We start from the raw sequence: 14,164 nt of genomic DNA on the forward strand, positions 1-14,164 counted from the left end.
ATTTACCATTTGATTTATGCTCCTATTCTCACCCATGATCATGAACTTTTGGTAATGATCCAAAGAATAAAGTCGCAGATACAAATGGCAGAAATGAGATTCATCTGTCGTGTGTCTGAACTTAGACTCCTGGCTGAGTAGAGCTGCTGCTTCTACACATCGAAAGGAGCCCGCTGAGGTGGTTTGGGCATCTGGTGAGGATGCTCCCTAGAGAGGACTTCCAGGCACAGCCAACAGGGAGGAGGCCGTGGGAAAGACCCAGAACAGGCTAGATGGATTATATTTCCCAGCTGGCTTGGGAACACCTCGGGATCCTCCTGAGAAGAGGTACAGGACTTGGCCAAGGATAGGGAAGTATGGCATGAGCTGCTTGATCTGCTGCCACCATGATCCAAACTCAGATAAGTGGTAGAAAATGAATGAATGTGGATAGAGATGGGATGATTTCCCATGCCATTAGCTCATTTGCCTTTTACAACCCCAAATTCCAATGAAGTTGGGATGTTGTGAAAAATGTAAATAAAAACAGAATGCAATGATTTGCGAATCCTCTTTAACCTATATTCAATTGAATACACCACAGACAAGATATTTAATGTTCAAACTGATAAACTTTGTTCAAATATTTGCTCATTTTGAAATGGATGCCTGTAACACATTTCAAAAAAGCTGGGATAGTGGTATCTTTACCACTGTGTTACATCACCTTTCCTTCTAACACTCAATAAGCGTTTGGGAACTGAGGACACTAACTGTTGAAGCTTTGTAGGTAGATTTCTTTCCCATTCTTTTTTGATGTCCGGGGTCTCCATTGTATTTTGCGCTTCATAATGCGCCACACATTTTCAATGGGCGACAGGTCTGGACTGCAGGCAGGTCAGTCTAGTACCCGCACTCTTTTACTATGAAGCCACGCTGTTGTAACACGTGCAGAATGTGGCTTGGCATTGCTGAAATAAGCAGGGACGTCCCTGAAAAAGACGTTGCTTGGATGGCAGCATGTGTTGCTCCAAAACCTGGATGTACCTTTCAGCACTGATGGTGCCATCACAGATGTGTAAGTTGCCCATGCCATGGGCACTAACACACCCCCATACCATCACAGATGCTGGCTTTTGAACTTTGTGCTGGTAACAATCTGGATGGTTGTTTGCTTCTTTTGTCCGGAGGACAGGATGTCCATGATTTCCAAAAACAATTTGAAATGTGGTCTCATCAGACCACAGCACAGTTTTCCATTTTGCGTCTGTTTCAAATGAGCTCGGGCTCAAAGAAGGCGGCGGTGTTTCTGGATGTTGTTGATGTATGGCTTTCCCTTTGCATGGTAGAGTTTTAACTTGCACTTGTACAACCCCTGGCAAAAATTATGGAATCGCCGGCCTCGGAGGATGTTCATTCAGTTGTTTAATTTCGTAGAAAAAAAGCAGATCACAGACATGACACAAAACTAAAGTCATTTCAAATGGCAACTTTCTGGCTTTAAGAAACACTATAAGAAATCAAGAAAAAAAGATTGTGGCAGTCAGTAACGGTTACTTTTTTAGACCAAGCAGAGGAAAAAAATATGAAATCACTCAATTCTGAGGAAAAAATTATGGAATCACCCTGTAAATTTTCATCCCCAAAACTAACACCTGCATCATATCAGATCTGCTCGTTAGTCTGCATCTAAAAAGGAGTGATCACACCTTGGAGAGGTGTTGCACCAAGTGGACTGACATGAATCATGGCTCCAACACGAGAGATGTCAATTGAAACAAAGGAGAGGATTATCAAACTCTTAAGAGAGTAAATCATCACGCAATGTTGCAAAAGATGTTGGTTGTTCACAGTCAGCTGTGTCTAAACTCTGGCCCAAATACAAACATGGGAAGGTTGTTAAAGGCAAACATACTGGTAGACCAAGGAAGACATCAAAGCGTCAAGACAGAAAACTTAAAGCAATATGTCTCAAAAATCGAAAAATGCACAACAAAACAAATGAGGAACGAATGGGAGGAAACTGGAGTCAACGTCTGTCACCGAACTGTAAGAAACCGCCTAAAGGAAATGGGATTTACATACAGAAAAGCTAAACGAAAGGCATCATTAACACCTAAACAGAAAAAAACAAGGTTACAATGGGCTAAGGAAAAGCAATTGTGGACTGTGGATGACTGGATGAAAGTCATATTCAGTGATGAATCTCGAATCTGCATTGGGCAAGGTGATGATGCTGGAACTTTTGTTTGGTGCCTTTCCAATGAGATTTATAAAGATGACTGCCTGAAGGGAACATGTAAATTTCCACAGTCATTGATGATATGGGGCTGCATGTCAGGTAAAGGCACTGGGGAGATGGCTGTCATTACATCATCAATAAATGCACAAGTTTATGTTATTTTGGACAATTGAAAGGATGTTTGGGGATGATGAAATCATTTTTCAAGATAATGCATCTTGCCATAGAGCAAAAACTGCAAAAACATTCCTTGCAAAAAGACACATAGGGTCAATGTCAATGAGCAGATCTGATTTGATGCAGGTGTTAATTTGGGGGATGACAATTTACAGGGTGATTCCATAATTTTTTCCTCAGAATTGAGTGATTCCATATTTTTTTCCTCTGCTTGGTCTAAAAAAGTAACCGTTACTGACTGCCACAATCTTTTTTTCTTGATTTCTTATAGTGTTTCTTAAAGCCAGAAAGTTGCCATTTGAAATGACAGTTTTGTGTGAAATGTTCCTGAGTCCACACAGTAAGATCCTTTACCCAATGATGTTGGTTTTTAATGCTGTGCCACCTGAGGGATCAAAGGTCATGGGCATTCAATGTTGGTTTACGGCCTTGCCGCTTACGTGTAGAAAGTTCTCCAGATTCTCTGAATCTTGTGATTATATTATGTACTGTAGATGATGGAATCCCCAAATTCCTTAAACTGCTGGACTATTTTTTCATGCAGTTGTTCACAAAGTGGTGATCTTCACCCCATCTTCGCTTGTGAATGGCTAAGCCTTTTGGGGATGCTCCTTTTATACCCAATCATGACACTCACATGTTTCCAATTAGGTGTTCTTTGAACATTCATCAACTTTCCAAGTCGTTTGTTGCCCTGTCCCAACTTTTTTGAAACAAGTTGCAGGCATCCATTTCAAAATGAGCAAATATTTGCACAAAAACAAAGTTTATCAGTTTGAACATTAAATATCTTGTTTTTGTGGTGTATTCAATTGAATATAGGTTGAAGAGGATTTGCAAATCATTGTATTCTGTTTTTATTTACATTTTACACAACGTCCCAACTTCATTGGAATTGAGGTTGTAATCTACACTCAACAAAAATATAAATGCAACACTTTTGGTTTTGCTCCCATTTTGTATGAGATTAACTCAAAGATCAAACTTTTTCCACATACACAATATCACCATTTCCCTCAAATATTGTTCACAAACCAGTCTAAATCTGTGATAGTGAGCACATCTCCTTTGCTGAGATAATCCATCCCACCTCACAGGTGTGCCATATCAAGATGCTGATTAGACACCATGATTAGTGCACAGGTGTGCCTTAGACTGCCCACAATAAAAGACCACTCTGAAAGGTGCAGTTTTATCACACAGCACAATGCCACAGATGTCGCAAGATTTGAGGGAGCGTGCAATTGGCATGCTGACAGCAGGAATGTCAACCAGAGCTGTTGCTCGTGTATTGAATGTTCATTTCTCTACCATAAGCCGTCTCCAAAGGCGTTTCAGAGAATTTGGCAGTACATCCAACCAGCCTCACAACCACAGACCACGTGTAACCACACCAGCCCAGGACCTCCACATCCAGCATGTTCACCTCCAAGATCATCTGAGACCAGCCACTCGGACAGCTGCTGGAACAATCGGTTTGCATAACCAAAGAATTTCTGCACAAACTGTCAGAAACTGTCTCAGGGAAGCTCATCTGCATGCTTGTCGTCCTCATCGGGGTCTCGACCTGACTCCAGTTCGTCGTCGTAACCGATTTGAGTGGGCAAATGCTCACATTCGCTGCCGTTTGGCACGTTGGAGAGGTGTTCTCTTCACGGATGATGCGGAGATGTGTTGCACTGCATGAGGCAAATGGTGGTCACACCAGATACTGACTGGTTTCCCCCCCCCCCAGTAAAACAAAACTGCACCTTTCAGAGTGGCCTTTTATTGTGGGCAGTCTAAGGCACACCTGTGCACTAATCATGGTGTCTAATCAGCATCTTGATATGGCACACCTGTGAGGTGGGATGGATTATCTCAGCAAAGGAGAAGTGCTCACTATCACAGATTTAGACTGGTTTGTGAACAATATTTGAGGGAAATGGTGATATTGTGTATGTGGAAAAAGTTTTAGATCTTTGAGTTAATCTCATGCAAAATGGGAGCAAAACCAAAAGTGTTGCGTTTATATTTTTGTTGAGTATACATGAGTTAAAATTGACACTGTCCAAATATTTATGGACCTGTGTGGCTATCTCATAGGATATCTGTGTCCACTTTGGGCATGGTTTGTATTCGTTATCAGTAAACCGCTTCTGACAACTTGCCAATTCGTGTATTAAAGTTCACCAAATGTCAACTTTTGACATTACTCATATTTCTCTTCCACATGCAAATCAAATTCAATCCATTGGTTACAACAAAATAGACTAAATTTAATTGAAATTCTTCCCAAAACCATCGGGTTGATCTTTTGAGAATCCAGTAAGAGATTATTAAAACATTTTCTACATCAAACACTGATTTTATGTGAATGTGACTAATATTGCTTTCAAAACTGATAAACCACTGATGGAATCAGCTACTCATCGATGTTTATTTGGCCAACACAGTTTGGACTGGATCATATCTCTGATCATATCTAAACATTTGAGATTAAATTAACATTCCTTTCACAGGATCATTATTTATTAATATTACATAACATCAAAACAGTTTACATTTAAACAATGATTTTAAACAAGAACAAATTTAAGGCACTGAATTATTCCTTCAACATCATTAATTCTTCTGACTTCTACCTTCACATCAGGTCGTTTATCCGACTCTCTAACCACCAAATACAGTTCATCCCAAAGTAGTCACAGTGCTTCATTTTTGCCAGATTTTATGTTACAGCCTTATTCTAAAATGGATTTTTTTTCCTCAAAAGTATACACACAATACCCCATAATAACAGTCAAAAAAGTTTTTGTTGCGATCACTTCAAATTTATTGAAAATTAAACAAACACACACACACAAAAAAATCACATGTACGTAAGTATTCACAGCCTTTGCCATGAAGCTCAAAATTGAGCTCAGGTGCATCCTGTTTCCACTGATCACCCTTGAGACGTTTCTCCAGGTTAATTGGAGTCTACCTGGGGTAAATTCAGTTGTTTGGACATGATTTGGAAAGACACACACCTGTCTACATATAAGGTACCATAGCTGACAGTACATGTCAGGGCAGAAACTAAGAATGAAGTCAAACAAATTGTCTGCAGATGTCCAAGACAGGATTGTCTTGAGGCACAAATCTAGGGAAGGGTACAGAAACATTGCTGCTGCTTTGAAGGTCTCAATGAGCACAGTGGCCTCCATCATCTGTAAATGGAAGAAGATTGAATCCACCAGGAATCTTCCTAGAGTTGGTCTAAACTGAGTGACTGGGGAGAAGGGCCTTAACCAGGGAGGTGACCAAGAACCACATGGTCACTCTGTCAGAGCTCCAGCATTCCTCTGTGGAGAGAGGAGAACCTTCCAGAAGGACAACCATCTCTACAGCAATTCAACAATGAGGTCTGTATGGTCGATTTCTTAGCTTTTTATTTTTAATAAATTTGCAAAAATTAAAAAAAAAAGTTTTTCATGTCATTATGGAGTGCTGTGAGTAGAATTTTGAGGGACAAAAATTTAATTTACGCTGTTTTGAAAGAAGGCTGTAACATAAAATATTGAAAGGTGAAGCGCTGTGAATACTTTCTGGATGCACTAACGTAACTCTTAGCAGAATGTTGTCTGTCTTACAATTTCCAGAAATGGATAAAACTCAGGACCATGCAAAATGCAGGTTGGGAAGCCAATAATTGTGAAAAGGTTTATGGTCTACTGATGGTTCGAGATGGAGCTGCTGACTGACGGTCGGATCAGCATTTCCATGATGAGAGCGAGGATGTGACACAGCTCCTTTGCCTGGAAAAGAAGCATCAAACAGGCAATTCAGGGATCAAATGCTTCTTACAAACAGGATGTTTCAAGCAGTAATCAGTTTATCAGTATAGAAAAAGTACCAACTTTTAATCACAGTCCAAAATCATGAAGTTTATTAATTACCCCTTTACCCAAAAAGTTTAACTGATTTTCATCAACCTTAATGAGGATGTTGGAACTGAACTCAAATACAAACGATTCATTTTTGGGGCGGATTCTGCAAAGGTATCTGCAGTCAATATCTTTGCAGGAGAATGAAGCTCCAAGTCTTTAGGGTTCTGGTGCTTACTGTATGGTTGTGAGACTTGGACTCTAACCAGTAATCTAAGGAAACGACTGGATGTCTTTGGTACTTGGTCTCTTTGGAGGATCCTTAGGTACTGCTGGGATGACTTTGTTTCAAGTGACTGGTTACTTAGGGAGATTCAGATGAGGAAGATCACCTGCACTGGGAGGGAACGTTAGCTGTGACAACTTGGACATATGGTGTTTTTCTCTGGTCATGACCACAGAAAAATTCAAAAAGAAAAAATAATATAGCACCTTCAACTGTACCACAGACTAAAACAGTTAAATGTGGTCTATTAAACATTAGGTCTCTCTCTTCTAAGTCCCTGTTGGTAAATGATATAATAATTGATCAACATATTGATTTATTCTGCCTTACAGAAACCTGGTTACAGCGCGATGAATATGTTAGTTTAAATGAGTCAACACCCCCGAGTCACACTAACTGTCAGAATGCTCGTAGCACGGGCCGGGGCGGAGAATTAGCAGCAATCTTCCATTCCAGCTTATTAATTAATCAAAAACCTAGACAGAGCTTTAATTCATTTGAAGGCTTGTCTCTTAGTCTTGTCCATCCAAATTGGAAGTCCCAAAAACCAGTTTTATTTATTATTATCTATCGTCCACCTGGTCGTTACTGTGAGTTTCTCTGTGAATTTTCAGACCTTTTGTCTGACTTAGTGCTTAGCTCAGATAAGATAATTATAGTGGGTGATTTTAACATCCACACAGATGCTGAGAATGACAGCCTCAACACTGCATTTAATCTATTATTAGACTCTATTGGCTTTGCTCAAAAAGTAAATGAGTCCACCCACCACTTTAATCATATCTTAGATCTTGTTCTGACTTATGGTATGGAAATAGAAGACTTAACAGTATTCCCTGAAAACTCCCTTCTGTCTGATCACTTCTTAATAACATTTACATTTACCCTGATGGACTACCCTGCAGTGGGGAATAAGTTTCATTACACTAGAAGTCTTTCAGAAAGCGCTGTAACTAGGTTTAAGGATATGATTCCTTCTTTATGTTCTCTAATGCCATATAACAACACAGAGCAGAGTAGCTACCTAAACTCTGTAAGGGAGTTAGAGTATCTCGTCAATAGTTTTACATCCTCATTGAAGACAACTTTGGATGCTGTAGCTCCTCTGAAAAAGAGAGCTTTAAATCAGAAGTGTCTGACTCCGTGGTATAACTCACAAACTCGTAGCTTAAAGCAGATAACCCGTAAGTTGGAGAGGAAATGGCGTCTCACTAATTTAGAAGATCTTCACTTAGCCTGGAAAAAGAGTTTGTTGCTCTATAAAAAAGCCCTCCGTAAAGCTAGGACATCTTTTTACTCATCACTAATTGAAGAAAATAAGAACAACCCCAGGTTTCTTTTCAGCACTGTGGCCAGGCTGACAAAGAGTCAGAGCTCTATTGAGCTGAGTATTCCATTATCTTTAACTAGTAATGACTTCATGACTTTCTTTGCTAACAAAATTTTGACTATTAGAAAAAATTACTCATAACCATCCCAAAGATGTATCGTTGTCTTTGGCTGCTCTCAGTGATGCCGGTATTTGGTTAGACTCTTTCTCTTTGATTGTTCTGTCTGAGTTATTTTCATTAGTTACTTCATCCAAACCATCAACATGTTTATTAGACCCCATTCCTGCCAGGCTGCTCAAGGAAGCCCTACCATTATTTAATGCTTCAATCTTAAATATGATCAATCTATCTTTGTTAGTTGGCTATGTACCACAGGCTTTTAAGGTGGCAGTAATTAAACCATTACTTAAAAAGCCATCACTTGACCCAGCTATCTTAGCTAATTATAGGCCAATCTCCAACCTTCCGTTTCTCTCAAATATTCTTGAGAGGGTAGTTGTAAAACAGCTAACTGATCATCTGCAGAGGAATGGTCTATTTGAAGAGTTTCAGTCAGGTTTTAGAATTCATCATAGTACAGAAACAGCATTAGTGAAGGTTACAAATGATCTTCTTATGGCTTCGGACAGTGGACTCATCTGTGCTTGTTCTGTTGGACCTCAGTGCTGCTTTTGATACTGTTGACCATAAAATTTTATTACAGAGATTAGAGCATGTCATAGGTATTAAAGGCACTGCGCTGCGGTGGTTTGAATCATATTTGTCTAATAGATTACAGTTTGTTCATGTAAATGGGGAATCTTCTTCACAGACTAAAGTTAATTATGGAGTTCCACAAGGTTCTCTGCTAGGACCAATTTTATTCACTTTATACATGCTTCCCTTAGGCAGTATTATTAGACGGTATTGCTTAAGTTTTCATTGTTACGCAGATGATACCCAGCTTTATCTATCCATGAAGCCAGAGGACACACACCAATTAGCTAAACTGCAGGATTGTCTTACAGACATAAAGACATGGATGACCTCTAATTTCCTGCTTTTAAACTCAGATAAAACTGAAGTTATTGTACTTGGCCCCACAAATCTTACAAACATGGTGTCAACCAGATCCTTACTCTGGATGGCATTACCCTGACCTCTAGTAATACTGTGAGAAATCTTGGAGTCATTTTTGATCAGGATATGTCATTCAAAGCGCATATTAAACAAATATGTAGGACTGCCTTTTTGCATTTACGCAATATCTCTAAAATCAGAAAGGTCTTGTCTCAGAGTGATGCTGAAAAACTAATTCATGCATTTATTTCCTCTAGGCTGGACTATTGTAATTCATTATTATCAGGTTGTCCTAAAAGTTCCCTAAAAAGCCTTCAGTTAATTCAAAATGCTGCAGCTAGAGTACTGACGGGGACTAGCAGGAGAGAGCATATCTCACCCGTGTTGGCCTCTCTTCATTGGCTTCCTGTTAATTCTAGAATAGAATTTAAAATTCTTCTTCTTACTTATAAGGTTTTGAATAATCAGGTCCCATCTTATCTTAGGGACCTCGTAGTACCATATTACCCCATTAGAGCGCTTCGCTCTCAGACTGCAGGCTTACTCGTAGTTCCTAGGGTTTGCAAGAGTAGAATGGGAGGCAGAGCCTTCAGCTTTCAGGCTCCTCTCCTGTGGAACCAGCTCCCAATTCAGATCAGGGAGACAGATACCCTCTCTACTTTTAAGATTAGGCTTAAAACTTTCCTTTTTGCTAAGGCTTATAGTTAGGGCTGGATCAGGTGACCCTGGACCATCCCTTGGTTATGCTGCTTTAGACGTAGACTGTGGGGGGGTTCCCATGATGCACTGTTTCTTTCTCTTTTTGCTTTGTATGCATCACTCTGCATTTAATCATTAGTGATCGATCTCTGCCCCCCTCCACAGCATGTCTTTTCCTGGTTCTCTCCCTCAGCCCCAACCAGTCTCAGCAGAAGACTGCCCCTCCCTGAGCCTGGTTCTGCTGGAGGTTTCTTCCTGTTAAAGGGGAGTTTTTCCTTCCCACTGTAGCCAAGTGCTTGCTCACAGGGGGTCGTTTTGACCGTTGGGGTTTTTCATAATTATTGTATGGCCTTGCCTTACAATATAGAGCGCCTTGGGGCAACTGTCTGTTGTGATCTGGTGCTATATAAAAAAAAAGTTGATTGATTGATTGATTGATGACCCAGCACGCAGGTGCCTCAGGGTTGAGGACTCCAGCAGCTGGACAAGGTCAAGGATATGCCCATGTTTCACCTGGCTGCATCAGTTGCCTGTCTGGGTTTGTTGTCATCCAGAACCCAAGATGGTTCTGCAGTGTGGTGGTAGTGGGCTCTGAATGGGATACAGGCAAAGTCACCCCAATGCAAGCTCGACCCATGGTTAACCCCACCCCTAACCTGAGTTCTCCCGGGGGCTGAGTTCTCTTGTTGCCCTTGAATCTAACTCAGTTCGGATCAACATTCAAACAATATCCATTGTAAGGACCAATACATCCACTAAGCTTCAAAATGAGCTGTTTGGTTTGGAAACATTCTGTCGCCAAATCAACAGACAAGGGTGATAAGTTTTTGGTAAAGGAAAATACTAACCCATTTAGTAAAAAATAAGCAAATTTGCATTAATTGTACGGACAGCAATTCTTACCTGTTTGAGATGAATGCTGACTGTTTGCTGACGGCCTGGATTTCCATAGTTTATGTCCACTGTGGGGACTTTGCTCCGTTTCTTCGGTCGGACGGTTCGCATCGACTGTACGTCCACCAAGGGAATCATGAACACCCGCTCCTGCAGCAGACACAGATCTTTAAAGGCCAAACAGCACATGTTTTTTTCCTATAGTCGATCACATGAGAAGGTGACCTCATCGATGAGCCGCTCTGAGTTGGTGGAAGAAACTATGCTGAGGTGACGAATGGCATCAATCAAATGACAGACTGTTTGTCCGTCATGGCACATATCTCCAAGTAGGATTAAAGACAGTTCAATCTGTGACAGACGACCTGTCCAGGAAGGACTCCGGCTCTTGGCCAGTGTCCACTGGGAAAGGTTAAAGTGACCCTCACAAGAAGGTGGATGAATCATTAATGACATCAACAAGCTCATTTTCAAAGTAGTGGCATGCTTGTTAGGGTCCTGTCTCACTGGGGAGAGGATTAATTGCGCATGAATTGAGTATACAAATTACGGGCGTTCGTTAAATACACTCAAAAATATAAACGCAACACTTTTGGTTTTGCTCCCATTTTGTATGAGATGAACTCAAAGATCTAAAACTTTTTCCACATACACAATATCACCATTTCCCTCAAATATTGTTCACAAACCAGTCTAAATCTGTGATAGTGAGCACTTCTTTGCTGAGATAATCCATCCCACCTCACAGGTGTGCCATATCAAGATGCTGATTAGACACAATGATTAGTGCACAGGTGTGCCTTAGACTGTCCACAATAAAAGGCCACTCTGAAAGGTGCAGTTTTGTTTTATTGGGGGGGGGGGATACCAGTCAGTATCTGGTGTGACCACCATTTGCCTCATGCAGTGCAACACATCTTCGCATAGAGTTGATCAGGTTGTCAACTGTGGCCTGTGGAATGTTGGTCCACTCCTCTTCAATGGCTGTGCGAAGTTGCTGGATATTGGCAGGAACTGGTACACGCTGTTGTATACGCCGGTCCAGAGCATCCCAAACATGCTCAATGGGTGACATGTCCGGTGAGTATGCCGGCCATGCAAGAACTGGGACATTTTCAGCTTCCAAGAATTGTGTACAGATCCTTGCAACATGGGGCCGTGCATTATCCTGCTGCAACATGAGGTGATGTTCTTGGATATTTGGCACAACAATGGGCCTCAGGATCTCGTCACGGTATCTCTGTGCATTCAAAATGCCATCAATAAAATGCACCTGTGTTCTTCGTCCATAATAGACGCCTGCCCATACCATAACCCCACCGCCACCATGGGCCACTCGATCCACAACAGTGACATCAGAAAACTGCTCACCCACACGACGCCACACGCGCTGTCTGCCATCTGCCCTGGACAGTGTGAACCGGGATTCATCTGTGAAGAGAACACCTCTCCAAAGTGCCAAACGCCAGCGAATGTGAGCATTTGCCCACTCAAGTCGGTTACGACGACGAACTGGAGTCAGGTCGAGACCCCGATGAGGACGACGAGCATGCAGATGAGCTTCCCTGAGACGGTTTCTGACAGTTTGTGCAGAAATTCTTTGGTTATGCAAACCGATTGTTTCAGCAGCTGTCCGAGTGGCTGGTCTCAGATGATCTTGGAGGTGAACATGCTGGATGTGGAGGTCCTGGGCTGGTGTGGTTACACGTGGTCTGCGGTTGTGAGGCTGGTTGGATGTACTGCCAAATTCTCTGAAACGCCTTTGGAGACGGCTTATGGTAGAGAAATGAACATTCAATACACGAGCAACAGCTCTGGTTGACATTCCTGCTGTCAGCATGCCAACTGCACGCTCCCTCAAATCTTGCGACATCTGTGGCATTGTGCTGTGTGATAAAACTGCACCTTTCAGAGTGGCCTTTTATTGTGGACAGTCTAAGGCACACCTGTGCACTAATCATGGTGTCTAATCAGCATCTTGGTATGGCACACCTGTGAGGTGGGATGGATTATCTCAGCAAAGGAGAAGTGCTCACTATCACAGATTTAGACTAGTTTGTGAACAATATTTGAGAGAAATGGTGATATTGTGTATGTGGAAAAAGTTTTAGATCTTTGAGTTCATCTCATACAAAATGGGAGCAAAACCAAAAGTGTTGCGTTTATATTTTTGTTGAGTGTAAAAGTCATGGAGGAAACCCGATTGCAGCAGCTAAGTCTTTGTGGATCTACACAGCTGGACCGACACTGACTGGCAGGTATGTCGCTTTCTGCCACATATAGTACTTTGGGTTTACGTGACGTATTTGTTATGCATTCACAGATTGTCCGCAAAGCAGATGTAATAAAAACGCTTTATTCGTGGCCAATTTGTATGCATTCGTTACAACATATTTTAGTTTGTGATGTGGACATGATAGGCACGCAATATAACTGTTTTACACACTGTCCCGGTCTGCTGCCAAGCCGCAAATCCCCATCAGTTGCGGATATCAGCGGTTAACGGCAGATATACAGCACATGGAGTGATTATGTATTGTGCAGTGGTGGGCACAGATAACAAAAAATTAACTTCAATAACAGATAATCAGATAACTGAAAAGTTATCTTTAATAAAGATAAACTGATAAACCACCCAAAAATGTATCGGAAGTTACAGATAACCGATAAATTCCAGTATTGTTTCTGGTACATTTACAACTACTAACAAGCTGAATTTGAGTTTTAACACCACAATTGCTTTTGGAAGCATCAAAAGCGACAAAAGACCCAAACAATGAGCCTGCACTTCTATGTTTGAACATGCTGCCCCCTGCTGGAAGCTACAAGGCTACACCACAGAAGCACCCTGAGAACAGCCACAAACCCCAGCTCTTTACCAATCACAAGGCTCCGGTCAGGTGGAGGTCTTGAAAAATAAAGTCATACTGACTTATGGTTTTGTGTGAATACTGATAGAATAACTCTATTAATGTCAATTCTGTCATTTGTACAAAGTTAAAATATAACATATCTTTTAATGTTGAATAATGCACTAATTCTGAGGTTTTGTAAGAAACAGACAGATCGCAAAGGATTCTGGGTAAAAGTGCCTCTGCGAAACACTGATTGGTTCAGTCATTCATTATGTAAACCAACACGTAAATGTGACGTATGTCGTGTGTTGGTGTTTACAAATAAATGTGCTTTTGTAAAATATTCCATTTATTTGTAAAAACAGGCATTTTTACAGAGCCCTGGAAGTGTAATCACAAAATGTTTTGCATGTGGAGAGAATGTGCGCTCATTTTATTATTTTTATTATTAGTTTCATGATGTGCACACGTTTTATGATGTTGTAAAACGTGCACTCAATATTGTCCTGACACACAAATGTTGGATTTACACTGTGCGAGTTTTGGCCCTTTTTCAGATGATTTCTCATTCGTGTGAGAATTTTTTGGACCGAGTTTCAGGTTAATCGCGCTTCCTGCATTGTGTAGTGTACATGGAGTAACAAGCTGCGTTTAACATCTCACGACCACCTCCTGATCGCCGATCGTATGGTTGAATGAAAATCAAACCTGTTTGATATTATTCTGGTCGGCCGTCATGAGGGTATCCTGCTGCTTAAGAGCTACAAGCATCCAACCGCTCGCACTGTGCATGT

General features: G+C 41.2%; 1 protein-coding gene across 1 annotated transcript in view; it reads right to left on the bottom strand.

The window, feature by feature from the left end:
• Nucleotides 1-5,720: 5,720 nt before the first annotated feature.
• Nucleotides 5,721-14,164, bottom strand: part of myo15b (myosin XVB) — a 38,267-nt gene continuing 29,823 nt past the window's right edge. Inside the window, exons 23-24 of the mRNA XM_034194010.1 lie at nt 10,525-10,665; nt 5,721-6,177 (exon numbers count right to left, since the gene is read on the bottom strand). Coding sequence (XP_034049901.1) covers nt 6,091-6,177; nt 10,525-10,665 — 228 coding nt within the window. The 3' untranslated portion in view covers nt 5,721-6,090. The remainder of the gene's footprint in view (nt 6,178-10,524; nt 10,666-14,164) is intronic.

The sequence above is a fragment of the Thalassophryne amazonica genome, chromosome 18 (assembly GCF_902500255.1).
Source record: "Thalassophryne amazonica chromosome 18, fThaAma1.1, whole genome shotgun sequence".
NCBI lineage: Eukaryota > Metazoa > Chordata > Actinopteri > Batrachoidiformes > Batrachoididae > Thalassophryne > Thalassophryne amazonica.